A 17,709-nucleotide genomic window follows, 5' to 3' on the forward strand; every position below is an offset into this window, starting at 1 on the left:
TATTTCCTGCTATTAACCCTTGGAAAAATGTGAAATTTGGGGGGAAACACACATTTTAGTGAAAAAAAATTTTTTTTTTCACATATGCAAAAGTCGTGAAACACCTGTGGGGTATTAAGGCTCACTTTATTCCTTGTTATGTTCCTCAAGGGGTCTAGTTTCCAAAATGGTATGCCATGTGAGGGTTTTTTGCTGTTCTGGCACCATAGGGGCTTCCTAAATGCAACATGCCCCCCAAAAACCATTTCAGAAAAACGAACTCTCCAAAATCCCCTTATCGCTCTTTCCCTTCTGAGCCCTCTACTGCGCCCGCCGAACACTTTACATAGACATATGAGGTATGTGCTTACTCGAGAGAAATCAGGCTACAAATATAAGTATACATTTTCTCCTTTTACCCCTTGTAAAAATTCAAAAATTGGGTCTACAAGAACATGCGAGTGTAAAAAATGAAGATTGTGAATTTTCTCCTTCACTTTGCTTCTATTCCTGTGAAACACCTAAAGGGTTAAAATGATGACTGAATGTCATTTTGAATACTTTGGGGGGTGCAGTTTTTATAATGGGGTCTTTTGTGGGGTATTTCTAATAAGAAGACCCTTCAAATCCACTTCAAACCTGAACTGGTCCCTGAAAAATAGTGAGTTTGAAAATTTTGTGAAAAATTGGAAAATTGCTGCTGAACTTTGAAGCCCTCTGGTGTCTTCCAAAAGTAAAAACTCGTCACTTTTATGATGCAGACATAAAGTAGACATATTGTATATGTGAATAAAAAATTTTTTTATTTGTAATATCCATTTTCCTTACAAGCAGAGAGCTTCAAAGTTAGAAAAATGCAAAATTTTCTAATTTTTCATCAAATTTTAGGATTTTTCACAAGGAAAGGATGCAAGTTACCACAAAAATTTACCACCATGTTAAAGTAGAATATGTCACGAAAAAACAATCTCGGAATCAGAATGATAACTAAAAGCATTCCAGAGTTATTAATGTTTAAAGTCACAGTGGTCAGATGTGCAAAAAACACTCTGGTCCTTAAGGCCAAAATGGGCTTGGTCCTGAAGGGGTTAAAGGAAATTGCCTTTCTAGCAACAGAGTCATATGGGGGAGATTTATCAAAACACTTCATGCCTTAATTGGTAAAAAAAATTTTTTGAATAATATTGGTGTTTTTGTGTTATGGCTAATATATATATATATATATATATATATATATATATATATATATATATATATATATATATATATATATATATATATATATATATATATATATATTACCATAACACTGTGACTAGCTGTGACTTTGTGTTACAGAGGAGTCCCACTATGTACAATTTATATTTTTCCCCTTAACTAAGTCAATGATAAATTCCATAAAGGCGGAGGTGAAATGTTGTGTTGCATTCATAAAAAAAAAAAAGAAAAAGCCTTCAGGTAACATATAAACAACTTGTGCTGTTTTCTGTCTACATTTGAGATACATGTAATGATTTTGTTTTACAGAGAAGGACAACAGTCCCCAGAGCAATGGCAGAAAATGTATGGTAGATGTTCGGGAAATGAGGTCTACCATATTAAAATGGAGGAAAGCTTATTCTTTGCAGAATATGAAGGGAAAAGCTTTACATATGCTTCATTCCATGCACATAAAAAGTAAGTACAAAAACTACAGTGCAAAATATTACTTGCATTGACGTTCAGGTTTTTTTTTGTTTGCACCCTATTTATTTAGCATTGTGTTACAAAGTTGGAGTTTACACGTGTGTTAAAAGGGTATTCCATGGGAAAATGTGTATAAGTCATTGTGCTCAGGATACTGTCAGAGAAAAAAAACATATACTCATGTTCCTCCCTCCCCCACCACCACTGCTCTGAATGAGCCCAGTCCAGATGGTCAGAACTTCAAGGCCCGGGGGTCAGCACATGGATTTGTTTGCTCAGCCAATTGGTGAGAATGATGGTGGCTGAGGATGGAGTAAGGTTAGGACATTTTTCTTCTTTTGGGCAGCAGTCTGGGATTTTCCCTGAAATGAGCCTTTGATTTTGCATCTAAGACATTTTCGACATGTCTGCATGTCCTCTAAACCCATTTCCTAAGGCATAGGAGCCATAAAAAGCTAAAATAGTAAAATAGACCAAAAATAAATACATAAAATACATACATAAATACATGAATTAGCTTTTTGGCTCCAGTCATGACTAAATGGCTCACAACTTTTTGTTAAACTAAACAGTATTGTTACAAAGATTTCTTTCTGTCCCCTACTGGGTGGCATCTAAGAGCTGCGCCATCCATGACCACATAATAGTACTGTAAAGGGTGATCAGGAAGCTCAGCGAAGGAAAGGAACACAAACAGCGCCAAATGACTTTACAATGAAGACTGCCCCCTACAGACTACTAACAGTAGACCAGTAGAAATGAGCAGGAAATCAGGAAGATTCGCTGTAAACTAGACATAGATGTAAGTTGGACTCAATGGTTAGTTTGGTTTTTGGCTTTACTGTGACCAGCTTACAAGTGGTGACACCTCAGGGGTCAAGTCCTGGGAACAAAACTGTGGGAACTCTTCCACTTAAGGGCTGGTACTGATAGACTTCTGCTGTGAAAAAGTGCAGGAGCTCTGTTCCAAAGTGTTCCTGCAGGACTTGGGCCCTTTGACACAAAGAACATTACTATATAACAAAGAACATACTAATGCAACTATTTAACTGTAGAACATTGTCACTTACCTCTGGGTTAGTGTACAGGAGCAGGGACACCTGCATTTAATAGGAGTCCCTGCTCTTGTACGTACTTTCCATAATGCCCTATTCTATAGCCAAAGGATGTTTAGAAAAATAAGTACTGTAAAAGGTCCCTGCTCCCATCCATACCAAGCGGCAAGGCATAGACTTTAAGAATCACAGCTCAGTTTTTGACTGTTGTGTTTAACCTCTTAAGGACACAGGGTGTATGGATACGCCCTGCATTCCGAGTCCTTAAGGATGCAGGGCGTATCCATACGCCCGTGGGAATTCCGGTCCCCACCGCTAGCCGGTTGGGGACCGGAGCCGGATGCCTGCTGAAATCATTCACATCGCCCACATCGCCCAGGGGGGTCCTGAGACCTCCCCCCATGTCGGCGATCGGAGAAAATCGCATGTCAATTCAGACATGCGATTTTCTCCAATTCCGGGCTGATCGGGTCTCTGGTGACCCGATCACCCGGAAAATAGGGCTGATCGGAGTTGTCAGCACCAACCCCGATCAGCCTAAAGGATTGGAGTGAGATCGCAAAGCTGCGATCTACTCCTATCCCCTGCCATTACTCAGAACAGAGTTCTGACCAATGGCAGCCCTCTAATTTTTTCAAAAAGCAAAAGTATGTCCATTTTATGATGCCAACATAAAGTGGACATATTGTGTTTGTGAAGAAAAATTTAATTTATTTGGAATATCCATTTTCCTTACAAGCAGAGAGCTTCAAAGTTAGAAAAATGCAAAATTTTCAAAATTTTCATGAAATTTTTGGATTTTTCACCAAAAAAGGATGCAATTAACGCCGAAAATTTACCACCAAAATAAAGTAGAATATGTCACGAAAAAACGATCTCAGAATCAGAATATTCGGTAAAAGCGTTTTCGCGTTATTAATTTGTAAAGTGACGGTGGTCAGAATTGCGAAAAAGGGCTCAGTCCTTAAGGTGAAAAAGGGCTGCGTCCTTAAGGGGTTAAATACTCATTGGGGGTTGTTAACTAATGAGTTTCCGATATTTTTTTGTCAGGTTTTGCGGCTAATTTAGGCTCCCGTCATGTGCACAGAGAGCTGATAGTCCATATTGTCTCTCAACATGAACCTTTAGCAGTTTTTGCTGCTTAAGGATGAGCTTAAATTAAAAAAGAAAAGGAAAGGACCCTGAAAATAGAGAAAGTGAATGTTTCTTTAATAAGATGCAATAGATTTATGCAAAATTTTAAAAGTTATTGACAATATGAAAAATGTATACTGAAAATACCTACTAAAAAAAGAAACCATGATACATTGTTTATAACAGTCAGTTTGATATTTCCCATCTCCTAAGAGAAGATTTGTTGTAAAAACTTAATGTCAATGTAGAAGGTAAATATCATACGAGCAACTCAATTACCAGCATAGAAAAAGGAGCTATGTAATATTACAGTAATAAACATGTGCATTATTAGTAAATAACAGGATCACAGTATTATCACAGGTAAGAACACAATGAAGGGTGTTACCTATATACATCCAGTATAAGACACAATCCACTATTTACAATGTTATAGTTCACCTCCTCCAACTAACTGCACAATGACCTCTGCACAGGTCATACAGCATGCTCACAACACTCCAGTCTATTGTTTATCATCACCTATGTTGTGTTATGGTAATTTATTTCCTGGACGAGTTTACAATTTCAGTGGAACCATTTTGGGGAACATGGGACATTTTGATCACTTTAGATTCTAGTTTTACAGAGGCTGCATTGATATAAAGCTGTAAATTTGGCAAGGTTTTTTTTTTACGGCATTCATTGTGCAGATTGAGTAATGTACTACTTAAGTTGTTACAGATGCAGGGATACCAAATAAGCACCAAAGAGCTTAACTGTCAGGATTGGATCACAGCCCCACCCTGACAGTTGCGATGGGTGCCCAGCGATATGTGATTGTTGGCTCCTTCTGCCAATCACCGCCCGTGACTGCTAATGGACATACAGTCATGGCCGTAAGTGTTGGCCCCCCTGATATTTTTTAAGAAAATGAAGTATTTCTCACAGAAAAGGATTACAGTAACACATGTTTTGCTATACACATGTTTATTCCCTTTGTGTGTATTGGGACTAAACCAAAAAAGGAAGGAAAAAAAGCAAATTGGACATAATGTCACACCAAACTCTAAAAATGGTCTAGACAAAATTATTGGCACCCTTTCAATAAGCAGCCCCAAACAAGTTCCAAAAATATTCAAGCTGTTCTGCAGGCTCAGGGAGCATCAGTGTCAGCGTGAACTATCCTTCGACATTTAAATGAAATGCTATGGCAGGAGACCCAGGAGGACCCCACTGCTGACACAGAGACATAAAAAAGCAAGACTACATTTTGCCAAAATGAACTTGAGAAAGCCAAAATCCTTCTGGGAAAGCGTCACGTGGACAGATGAGACCAAGATAGAGATTTTTGGTAAAGCACATCATTCTACTGTTTGCCGAAAATGGAATGAGGCCTACAAAGAAAAGAACACAGTACCTACAGAGTAATATGGTGGAGGTTCAATGATGTTTTATGGTTGTTTGGCTTCCTCTTTCACTGGGTGCCTTGAATGTGTGCAAGGCATCATGAAATCTGAGGATTACCAATAGATTTTGGGTCGCACTGTACAACCCAGTGTCAGAAAACTGGGTTAGCATCTGAGATCTTGGGTCTTCCAGCAGGACAATGACCCCTAACATAGGTCAAAGAGCTCCAGAAATGGATGGCAACAAAGTGCTGGAGAGTTCTGAAGTGGCAGCAATGAGTCCAGATCTAAATCCCATTGAAAACCTGTGAAGAGATCTTAACATTGCTGTTGGGAAAAGGTGCCCTTCCAATAAGAGAGACCTGGAGCAGTTTGCAAAGGAAGAGTGGTCCAACATTCTGGCTGAGAGGTGTAAGAAGCTTATTGATGGTTATAGGAAGTTACTGATTTCAGTTATTTTTTCCAAAGGGTGTGCAACCAAATATTAAGTTAAGGGTGCCAATAATTTTGTGCAGCCCATTTTTGGAGTTTGGTGACATTATGTCCTATTTGCTTTTTTTCCTAACTTTTTTTGGTTTAGTTCCAATACACACAAAGGGAATAAACATGTGTATAGCAAAACATGTGTTACTGCAATACTTTTCTGTGAGAAATACTTCATTTTCTAGAAACATTTCAGGGGTGGCCATGACTGAATATAGGTCCATTTGCGGCAACGCACTGCTAAAATGGACATACATATATACGTCCATTTGCAAGAAGGGGGTTACACAAGCATCATTATTCCTGAACAAAAAGCTCTAGAATGAATTACACATTTAACGATTGGTATAAAAAATTAATAAATAAATAAATTGTAAATTATACTTTGACCACTGTAAAATAATCCAGTTCTCTCTTGATGTCCATGGATGTCAGACTACCCTTTGATATGACAGGTATTGTATGAAGACAATGCTGTATTCATTTGGCAACCTTTATACCATGGAGGAAAGCATTGCATAATGAACTTTGGAAAGAGGCGATTGATATATTTTTTGGCAGGAGCATGAGAATGAGAGTCACCAGAGGTGTTTGGAATCTGTCAAATATAATATTTTATAAAAGAAAAAAAAAACAAGATCCTTTTTACATTATTCATCATTCTTTTTTTTACATATATTGTTATACATTTTATTGATGTTATACATTATAAATTTTCCTAGTTTCTGGTTGTTTTGATGTTGAAGTATAGCACTAACTGTTGTGCAATATTGATGGCACCCTGGATAAATACTGTATAATGCTATGTACTGGGTGCTTTTAACCTGCTGGGGACCACAGGCATATGGATACGCCCTTGCGTCCTGATACTTAAGGACCAAGGACGTACCTGTACGCCCGTGGGAATTTTGATCCCCTCCGCTATCCGGACGGGGATCGGAATGGGATGCCTGCTGAAATCGTTCAGCAGGCATCCCGTGCAAATGCCTGGGGGGAGGTGGGGGTGTCCTGAGATCAATTCAGATCAGTGATTTGCGGCGATTCTGGGCTGATGGGGTCTCTGATGACCCGATAGCCTGGAAAATAGGGATGATCGGAGCTGTCGGAGACAGCCCCGATCATCCTAAAGGATGGGAGCAAGGAGGCAGGGGTGCCACCTCCTCCTATCCCCTGCAATTGGCCGATCAGGAATGATCGGGGAATCGCAGGGCAGGGGCGGGGGTGAACGTTCATTTCTCCCGCTCTGCCCGCCCCTGGATATTGTGTCAGAGCGGGGGAAAGATGGCAGTGATGTGCGGGGGCCGTGGATGCGCGGGGACCAGCGGCGCCGGTTACCTGTGTTCACGCAGGGATCAGGGACCGGCGGCTGACAGGAGGCGGCAGGCAGCGGCGGCCGTGTCCCAGATGCAGCAGTGAAAATTGCCGTAAAGTGATCTTCACTGCTGCTTCTAGGAGTTTCAAAACTTTGGAGACCACTGTCCTTCCAGATGTTGCAAAACTACAACTCTCAGCATGCCCAGACTGTCCAGGCATGTTAGGAGTTGTAGTTGTAACATCTGTCCCTTCAGATGTTGCAGAACTACAACTCCCAGCATGCCTGGACAGTCAGCATTCTGGGAGTTGAGGTTTTGCAACATCTGGAAGGGCCCTGGTTGGAGAATATTATATAGTGGTGTCCAAATTGTTCTCCTCCAGTTGTTGCATAACTACAACTCCCAACATGCCCTTCGGCTGTCTGGGCATGCTGGTAGTTGCAGTATTGCAACAACTGGAGGCATACTGGTTGGGAAACATTGTCTGTTTCCTAACTCAGTGTTTCCCAACCCATTTGCCTCCTGCTGTTGAAACACTATAACTCTCAGCATGCACCGACAGACCATGCATGCAGGGAGTTGTAGTTTTGCAACAGCTGGAAGCACATGGGTTGGGAAACACTGAGTTAGGAAACAGACCGTGGTGCACAAACACTGCGGTAGTCTGTTACCTAACTCAGTGTTTCCCAATCCCAGCCAGTGTGCCTTTAGCTGTTGCATAACTACAACTCCCAGCATGCACGGTCTGTCAGTGCATTCTGGGAGTTGTAGTTTTGCCCCCACCCCATGTGATTGTACAGGGTACATTCACATGGGTGGGGGTTTACAGCAAGTTTCCCACTTCAAGTTTGAGATGCAGCAAATTTTCTGCTGCAGTGGGAAACTCACTGTAAACCCCCGCCCGTGTGAATGTACCCTAAAAACACTACACTACACTAACCCTAAATAAAGAGTAAAACACTACATATACGCTACACCCTTACACTGTCGCCCCCCCCCCAATAAAAATAAGAAATGTCTCGAAGCCGGTCTTTGCAAAACGGAGCCTCCAGTTGTTGCAAAATAACATCTCCCAGTATTGCCGGACAGCCATTGACTGTACAGGCATGTTGGGAGTTTTGCAACAGCTGGGGGCACCCTGTTTGGGGAAAACTGACATAGGCTTTCAAGGCATCAGTTTAGGGAGATATATGGGGTATCGCCGTACTCGGGAGAAATTGCGCTACAAATTTTGGGGGGCTTTTTCTCCTTTTACCCCGTATGAAAAGGTAAAGTTGGGGTCTACACTAGTATGTTAGTGTAATTTTTCTAATGCAATTTTTCCTGAGTACGGAAATAACCCATATGTGGGCGCATAGTGCTTTGCGTGCGCACAACAAGGCTCAGGTGTGAGAGCACACCATGTACATTTGAGGCCTAAATTGGTGATTTGCACAAGGGTGGCTGATTTTACAGCGGTTCTGACATAAATGCAAAAAAAATAAAAAATACCCACATGTGACCCCATTTTGGAAACTACACCCCTCACGGAACGTAACAAGGGGTATAGTGAGCCTTAACACCCCACAGGTGACTGACAGATTTTTGAAACAGTGGTCCATGAAAATTAAAAATGTAATTTTTCATTTGCATAGCCAACTGTTACAAAGATCTGTCAAACGCCAGTGGGGTGTAAATGCTCACTGGACCTCTTGTTATATTCCTTGAGGGGTGTAGTTTCCTAAATAGTGTGCCATGTGTTTTTTTTTCGCTGTTCTGTCACTATAGGGGCTTCCTAAATGTGACATGCCCCCCAAAAACCATTTCAGCAAAATTCGCTTTCCAAAAGCCCAATGTCACTCCTTCCCTTCTGAGCCCTCTAGTGCACCCACAGAGCACTTCACATCCACATATGAGGTTTTTCCTTACTCGAGAGAAATGGGGTTTAAAATTTTGGGGGACATTTTCACCTTTTACCCATTGTGAAAATGAAAAATTTGGGGTAACATCAGCATTTTAGTAAAAAGTAACGTTTTTCATTTTCACGTCCAACTTTATTGAAAATTTGTCAAACACCTGTGGGGTGCTAAGGCTCACTGTACCACTTGTTACGTTCCTTGAGGGGTGTAGTTTCCAAAATAGTATACCATGTTGGTTGTTTTTCGCTGTTCTGGCACCATAGGGGCTTCCGAAATGTGACATGCCCCCCAAAAACCATTTCAGCAATATTCGCTCTCCAAAATCCCATTGTCGATCCTTCCCTTCTGAGCCCTCTATTACACCCACAAAGCCCTTTACATCCACATATGAGGTATTTCCTTACTCAAGAGAAATTGGGTTACATATTTTGGGGGGCTTTTTTTCCTTTTACCCCTTGTAAAAATAAAAAATATGGGTCTACAAGAACATATTAGTGTAAAAATGAAGATTATAAATTGTCACCTCCATTTTGCTGCTATTCCTGTGAAACACCTAAAGGGTTAACAAACTTTCTGAATATCAATTTGAATACATTGAGGGGTGCAGTTTTCATAATGGGGTCAATTATTGGGTATTTCTAACACAAAGACCCTCAAATGCACTTCAAAGACGTATTGTATATGTGAATCAACATACAGGGTGGGCCATTCAAATGGATACACCTTAATAAAATGGGAATGGTTGGTGATATTAACTTCCTGTTTGTGGCACATCAGTATATGTGAGGGGGGAAACTTTTCAAGATGGGTCGTGACCATGGCGGCCATTTTTAAGTCGGCCATTTTGAATCCAACTTTTGTTTTTTCAATAGGATGAGGGTCATGTGACACATCCAACTTATTGGGAATTTCACAAGAAAAACAATGATGTGCTTGGTTTTCATGAGTTATTTCCAAGTTTCTGACCACTTATAAAATGTGTTCAATGTGCTGCCCATTGTGTTGGATTGTCAATGCAACCCTCTTCTACCACTCTTTACACACTGATAGCAGCACCGCAGAAGAAATGCTAGCACAGGCTTCCAGTATCTGTAGTTTCAGGTGCTGCAGAATGGGCAAAACAAAAATTGGAAGAGGACCCTCAGTTTATGCAGAAGATTTTGTTCAGCAAACTTTTATGTGAAGTTAACAAACAAAACCACCGCTATTGGTCTGACACTAACCCACATTGGATAGATCCCTCCAAGACTGTTGGAACACAAACATTGATGGTATGGTGTGGTATATGGGGTACAAAGATAGTGGAGCCATTCTTCATCAATGGAAACCTCAAGGCCACTGGATATGCAAAATTGCTACATGATGATGTGTTTCCCTCTTTATGCACTGAAGCTGGCACGTTCCCTGAGTTTTTCCAGCAAGATGGTGCACCACCACATCATGTGTGTCAGGTCCGAGCATTCCTAGATGATCAGTTTCCTGGAAAGTGGATTGGTCATCGTGGGCCTGTTGAATGGCCCCCAAGGTCTCCCGATCTGACCCCCTTAGACTTTTATCTTTGAGGTCATCTGAAGGCAATTGTCTATGCTGTGAAGATACGAGATGTGCTGCACCTGAAACTACGGATACACATTTTATAAGTGGTCAGAAACATGTAAATAACTCATGAAAGAATAAAGTTATGTTAAAACCAATCCCATCATTGTTGTTCTTGTGAAATTCCCAATAAGTTTGATGTGTCACATGACCCTCTTCCTATTGAAAAAACAAAAGTTGGATTCAAAATGGCCGACTTCAAAATGGCCACCATGGTCACCACCCATCTTGAAAGGTTTCCCCCCTCACATATACTAATGTGCCACAAACAGGAAGTTAGTATCACCAACCATTCCCATTTTATTAAGGTGTATCTATTTAAATGGCCCACCTGTATAATTTATTTGTTATGTCTATTTTCCTTACAAGCGGAGAGACTCAAAGTTTAAAAAAATGCTACATTTTCAAATTTTTTATGAAATTTTTGAATCTTTCACCAAGAAATTATGCAAGTATCAATGAAAATGTACCACTAACATAAAGTAGAATATGTCACGAAAAAAAAAATCTCAGAATCAAATTCATAAGTACAAGCATTTCAGTTATTAATGCTTAAAGAGACAGTGGTCAGAATTGCAAAAATTGCTTTGGTCCTTAGGGTCAAAATGGTCTCGGTCCCCAAGGGATTAAAGTGTACCTGTCTTTTACAAAAACTTTTCACATACTGTAGATTATACTATTAGATATATATTTGTAATATAAAATTGATTTAAAAATTTGCATATTTTTGGGTGAAAAAATGCTGTCCCTGCTGCTATTGCCTGTGTGTCTCTGTGAGACCATATACAGGAAGTGAGGGCAGGACAAGCAGGGCTCTGTGCAGGCTCCAGTCTTGTCAGTCATCCTAATGTATGAGCCAGGGGCATGTCATAAAGCCTTACTGCACAGAGCCCTGCTTGTCCTCAGTGTACAGAGCCCTGCTTGTCCTCAGTGTACAGAGCCCGGCTTATCCTCAGTGTACAGAGCCCTGCTTGTCCTCAGTGTACAGGGCCCTGCTTGTCCTCAGTGTACAGGGCCCTGCTTGTCCTCAGTGCACAGAGTCCTGCTTGTCCTCAGTGTACAGAGCCCTGCTTGTCCTCAGTGTACAGAGCCCTGCTTGTCCTCAGTGTACAGAGCCCTGCTTGTCATCAGTGTACAGAGCCCTGCTTGTCCTCAGTGTACAGAACCCTGCTTGTCCTCAGTGTACAGAGCCCTGCTTGTCCTCAGTGTACAGGGCCCTGCTTGTCCTCAGTGTACAGAGCCCTGTTTCGTCCTCAGTTTACAGAGCTCTGCTTGTCCTCAGTGCACAGAGCCCTGCTTGTCCTCAGTGTATAGAGCCTTGCTTGCCCTAAGTGCGCAGAGCCCTGCTTGTCCTCAGTGCACAGAGCCCTGCTTGTCCTCAGTGTACAGAGCCCTGCTTGTCCTCAGTGTACAGAGCCCTGCTTGTGCTCAGTTTACACAGCCCTGCTTGTCCTCAGTGTACAGAGTCCTGCTTCTCCCCATTTTGGCTTGGGGCACCCCTTGAAACAAAAAGTAGCGGGACACCCTTACCGATTAATTTTTATATGTTGGCTATATAGTAGGACCCCCTGTACTTAGGTAGCTTGGCCCTTGTTTCACCCCTTTTACAGGTGTAGAGAAGTACAGGGGTGGATAGGTGTAGAGAAATGACAGAGGGGTGAACATGGGTGACAGTGAGGTGAACAAAAAGTGACAGAGGGGTGTATATGGGTGACAGGGGTAACAGAGGGTGTACTTGGGAGACAGAGGGGAAACAGATAGGGTGCACATGGTTGTCAGAGGGGTGTACAGGAGTGTCAGAGGGGTGTAGAGATGTGATAGAGGGGTGTACATGGATGACAGGTGTAGAGGGGTGTACATGGGTGAAAGATGATCGTACAGGGGTAACAAAGGTGTAAAGGTATGACAGGGGTGACAAAGGGGTGTAGAGAGGTGTACATGCGTGATAGAGGGATGTACAGGGCTGACAAATGGTGGAGAGGGGTGACAGTAGGGAGCAGGTTCAGTAGGAGAGGGAGGATACACAAAGATTGGAGCTGCAATATCACCCGTCCCGGCACTGCACACAGACTTCCCTCCCACCTGGCCTGCACGTCTGTGACTCCCAAGTGCTCAGGCCTGGGCAGGAAAATAAAAAAAAATTAGCACCATATTTCCCACCAGAGTGTCCTGACAGCCGGGTTGGGAATCAGTGCCTGAGTGTAATGTGTGCTGGACTCCCTTGCAACAGTGCACCTGAGGCGATTGCCTCACTCGCCTCATGGGAGCTACAGCCCTGCCCATACTTCCTGTATTTGGTCTCCTCACAGAGTCACACAGACAATATCTGTAGGAATAAAAATAGTCCCCTTATTTAACCAATGTATGTAACAAACATACATATAATGACATTATCTACATTATATAAAAATATGTGGTGTACACTGATAATGGTACCTTATTATGTTTGTTCTATTGCAAAGTTTTCACAAACACACTGCCTAGTGACAAATAGGAACACATAACTATTGTTAGAACATGGAAATCTGGTGGTCTTAAAAAGGTTTTTCACTGAAAAAAACTAATATGGTGTTGGGGAGAAGGAAAAAAGCTATACTTACCTAGCCTCCTTCCCTTCCTGGTCTCCCACAGCCCCGTTCCTGATACTCTAGTCCCCTGGTCATTTCTCATTCTTCAGATCTCATATGAGTGCTCAATACAGGACCTGCTAGATTAGCCAATAACTGGCCAAGATGGTACAGCACTGCAGCCAGTGATTGACTAAGCCAGCATGTTCCGCATCAGGAGCTCATCTCCAAGCAGGAAGATGAGAAGATTGTGGGACCTGACAGAGGTGAACGAGAGCTCCAGGGAAAAAGCAGGGGATTGGGGCTAGGTAAGTATACTTTTTTTTGTCATTATTCCCCCTCTCCAACACCATCTTTGTATTTTTTAACAATGGGTAACTAATTCATCAACATCTTTTCCGGATAAGCTGTATGTACAAGAGGATTTGCACTATTTTTAGCCATTATGTAACTTGTATGCAGCATTTTTTGTCCAGCCCCCACCACACTTTTGCAGGTCCCCTTAATTTTTTGTTGCCCCTGAGGTAGTTGGTGGAACCTAGCTTCTGATGTCTCCTATACATTGCACATATACAAAGGAGGATATCCTGCTCCCTATATCTCTATAGCAAAACCAGCAAAGCATCTTGGAGGACATTATAAGTACTGAGCAGTGTAAGCTGTGAGCAGTGTACCCCCTACCTAATAAGGCAGTCAGAGTGAGCAGTGTAAGCTGTGAGCAGTGTCAAGCACTTGCATTAAAAGTGGTTTTCTACAGAGATGGGTGGTCTAGGCAGCTACAAGAGGTGCCTAATAAGGCAGTGAGCAGTGTACTGTGCAGTGTCAAGGGTACTGAGCAATATACCTAACCTACCTAAACTACAGAAACCACATTTGCCATAAAACCTCACCCCTACCTAATGAGGCAGTCAAAGTGATGCCATGTACTGCCGCGCAAGCGTACACCTGAAAAGAGGGCATGCACTGGTTTAATGTATAACATAATAATTAAAATTATAAGGGAGGATTGGGTGGGTTATGAAAAACCCACAGCATGGAGGACTGGAACAGCCACACTCCTGCCCCCTCCCACAAATGCCGGCTAATAAATTAGCCTTCCTACTTGTGGTTGGTGCTCATGGGAATCAATGTACCTAACCTACCTAAACTACAGAAACCACAATTCCCATGTAACCGTACTCCCTACCTAATAAGGCAGTCAGAGTGAGCAGTGTAAGCTGTCAGCAGTGTCAAGCACTTGCATTAAAAAGTGGTTTTCTACAGAGATGGGTGGTGTAGTCAGCTAAAAGAGTTGCAGATTTCACTGTAAAACAATCACTAGATCAGCTTTATATCTTGTTGTCTCTGTCTCCAGGGACTCCCCATTCTATAGACTTCTATAGACGTGTAACTTGATTCCTCAGTGAGCTCATCCCTCTCAAGAGGAACAGCTTTTTTTTTTTTTTCCAGAGTAAAGGAAGAGTTTAGGAAGAGGAAGGGGGCACTAGCTGGATACATTTAGAAATACATATGTTTCTTAGATGTAGTCCAAAGTTTTTTGTATTTGCTGGTGCTATCGATAACTGCTAAGTTTGTTGAGCCGCCAGTGGCCGTTTCAGCACTGTGACCTTTTATATTGCACCTTGTGTTAAATGAAATTAAAGATAGAGAATACTCTGTATGATTTAATTTGTTATGCAATGAATCACTAAAAAACCAATGATTAGCATGTCAAAGGCTTTCTATCTCATAGATTCCCCGCTGCCCTCCTTATCTCCCAGATTTGGTGTCTGCCTAATTGGCGTTAAAAGAGAAGATAACAAAAACATCTTGCTGAACCCAGGGCCACGTTTCATCATGAGCTCCACGGACACCTGCTTTTACATTCACGTGATAAAAGAAGAGAATTCAGCTTTTAAGCAACACGAGCAGCTTGAAAAATTACGAAAATACAAGTCATCATATCATGGGCCATCCAGGCTACCTGTCCACAGTATCATTGCCAGCATGGGTGCGTATAATTGAATTTTATTAGAGAACAATGTTCTAAGATGCAGGTGATGCTGAAATGTTTGTAAACCGATCAAAGCTTTTTCATTGTCTGCAAATACTTGGCTTTAAATCTAGTCAGATTTATAGGAGTGGATACAGATATTAGACAGAAGGATATACTTTTAATTCATTACTTGAATTATTCAGCACTTAATGTCTTTTTCAGTAAGAGAATGGTGATCTATGATTTTGGCACTGGTGTAATCCCACTTACTGGGCAGCAATGGTTTTATTTAATAATGTGCCGTAATTCTGCACATTAACTTCCAGAAGTTCATTACCCCCTGCAGAATTAAAATGTATACTGTTTTGTATAGTGTGAAAAGCTGATTTGAATTACTATCACATTATTTCTACTAAAGTATAGTCTTTTGACCATACCTGAATATTTATGGATATATGCTGGTTGTTCAGAATATGGTTATATACTGTATATATATATATATATATATATATATATATATATATATATATATATATATATATATATATATATATGCAAATCATAAAATGTTGCAGTATCTTGTAATGTCTTTTTTATTGGACAAACAGCATTTTGTAGAGACAAGCTTTGGGGATTCCTCCCTTTATCAAGTCCAAAGCAAATCTAAGCTAAGCTTTGGACTTGATAAAGGGAGGAATCCCGAAAGCTTGTCTATACAATATGCTGTTAGTCCAATAAAAAAGGTATTACAAGATACTGCAACATTTTATGATTTGCATCTGCATCACTGGACTAATACGGCTACTCAAATTTACTATATATATATATATATATATATATATATATATATATATATATATATATATATATATATTTATATAGTTTGTGGTCGATGCTCATGCAAATCAATATACCTAATCTACCTAAACTACAGAAACCACAATTGCCATATAACCGCAGCCCCTACCCAATAAAGTAGTCAAAGTGATGCCATGTACTGTAACGTAAGAGTACACCTGAAAAGAGGGCATGTCCTGTTAAATGTATAACATAATAATTAAAATAACAAGCGAAGGTTGGGTGGGTTGTGAAGAAACCACGGCATGGAGGACTGGAACGGCCGAGGCTCTTAAAGGTACACTCGCCCCTCCCACAAATGCAGGCTAATAAATTAGCCTTCTTACTAGTGGTCAGTGCTTATGCGAATCAATGTACCTAAGCTGCCTAAACTACAGAAACCACAATTGCCATATAACAGTACCCCCTACCTAATAAGACAATCAGAGTGATGCCATGTACAGTCGCGTAAGAGTACACCTGAAAAGAAGGCAAAACTCAGAGATTAGAACAAAAATGCTTTATGACATGTTATCTTTACAAGCAACTAGAAAGCATAATACATATCTACGTTAGCCCTCGGTATATGTTGCACGTAAGTACTGGAGTTCCAGCAACCCAATTTCCTAATTACCATGACTAGATGCTGAGACTGCCACACTAATACGTAATGAAATGACCGGAGAGAGCCGTGGGGTCACCATCTAAGGATTAGACATATACAACCATGTAATCGACAAAACTAAGTGTTGTGAGAGCAACACCATCAAACAATAGTAAAGGACTATCCGGACAGGACTCTTCTCGTGCTGCTGAAAACTAATGAAGGACCCCACCGGACCAACCTATGTGAAGTGGGGAATTAACAGATCCCAACTAATTGTCCAGGCAAAGATGTTTGGAGTAACTCAACCTCAACCCATAGTGAACGGATTTCCAGCCAAGCTGGTGTACCTCAAGAACTGTCCTTGACCGTCTTACAGGTGAACTCATCTGGTCTTAATAACCCAAAATAGTGCCACTTTCAAGGTCAAACTAATGACGAGGTCAAAGGAAGATCCATCAGGACATTAGACAACTGTCCAAACAATCTCCCGACAAAGGTTGCCTGTAGGGACACTTGCAAACCTGACCCTTATTAACCCCTTTTTTACGCTGCTTGACTGCATGGGATGAGAAGATAGACATCCTGTTCGAATGTGACAAAGCCCAAAAAATGTGCATACCTGCTGAGTAAATCTTTATGGAATTAACCCCTTAACCTCTTCAGGGTGTATGCATACGCCCTGCATCCTGAGTCCTTAAGGATGTAGGGCGTATGTGTATGCCCATGGGAATTCCGGTCCCCGCCACTAGCCAGTGAGCATTTTAAAGAAAAAAAATCAAATTTTTCATTTTCACTTCCAACTTTAGTGGAGACACCTGTTGGGTGTAAAGGCTCACTGTACCCCTTGTTGCGTTCCTTGAGGGGTGTTGTTACCCAAATAGTGTGCCATGTGGGGCTTTTTTTTGCTGTTCTGGCACCATAGGGGCTTCCTAAATGCGACATGCTCCCAAAAACATTTCAGCAAAATTTGCTTTCCAAAAGCCAAATGTGGCTCCTTCTATTCTGAGCATTGTAGTGCACCTGCAGAGCACTTTAAGTCCACACATTGGGCATTTCCACACTCAGAAGGGATGGGGTTACAAATTTTGGGGGGCATTTTCTCCTATTACCTCTTGTAAAAATTGTAAATGTGGGGAACATTTTTTTATTTTTGTGAAGAAATTATTTTATTTTCATTTACACATCTGAATT

General features: G+C 41.3%; 1 protein-coding gene across 3 annotated transcripts in view; it reads left to right on the forward strand.

Moving 5' to 3' along the window:
* KCNT2 (potassium sodium-activated channel subfamily T member 2) overlaps window positions 1-17,709 on the forward strand; it is an 814,344-nt gene that overhangs the window by 508,954 nt on the left and 287,681 nt on the right. For all 3 annotated transcript variants that reach the window (XM_056523545.1, XM_056523546.1, XM_056523547.1), the window contains exons 15-16: window positions 1,507-1,656; window positions 14,860-15,089. In XM_056523545.1, coding sequence (XP_056379520.1) covers window positions 1,507-1,656; window positions 14,860-15,089 — 380 coding nt within the window. The remainder of the gene's footprint in view (window positions 1-1,506; window positions 1,657-14,859; window positions 15,090-17,709) is intronic.

The sequence above is a fragment of the Hyla sarda genome, chromosome 6 (assembly GCF_029499605.1).
Source record: "Hyla sarda isolate aHylSar1 chromosome 6, aHylSar1.hap1, whole genome shotgun sequence".
NCBI lineage: Eukaryota > Metazoa > Chordata > Amphibia > Anura > Hylidae > Hyla > Hyla sarda.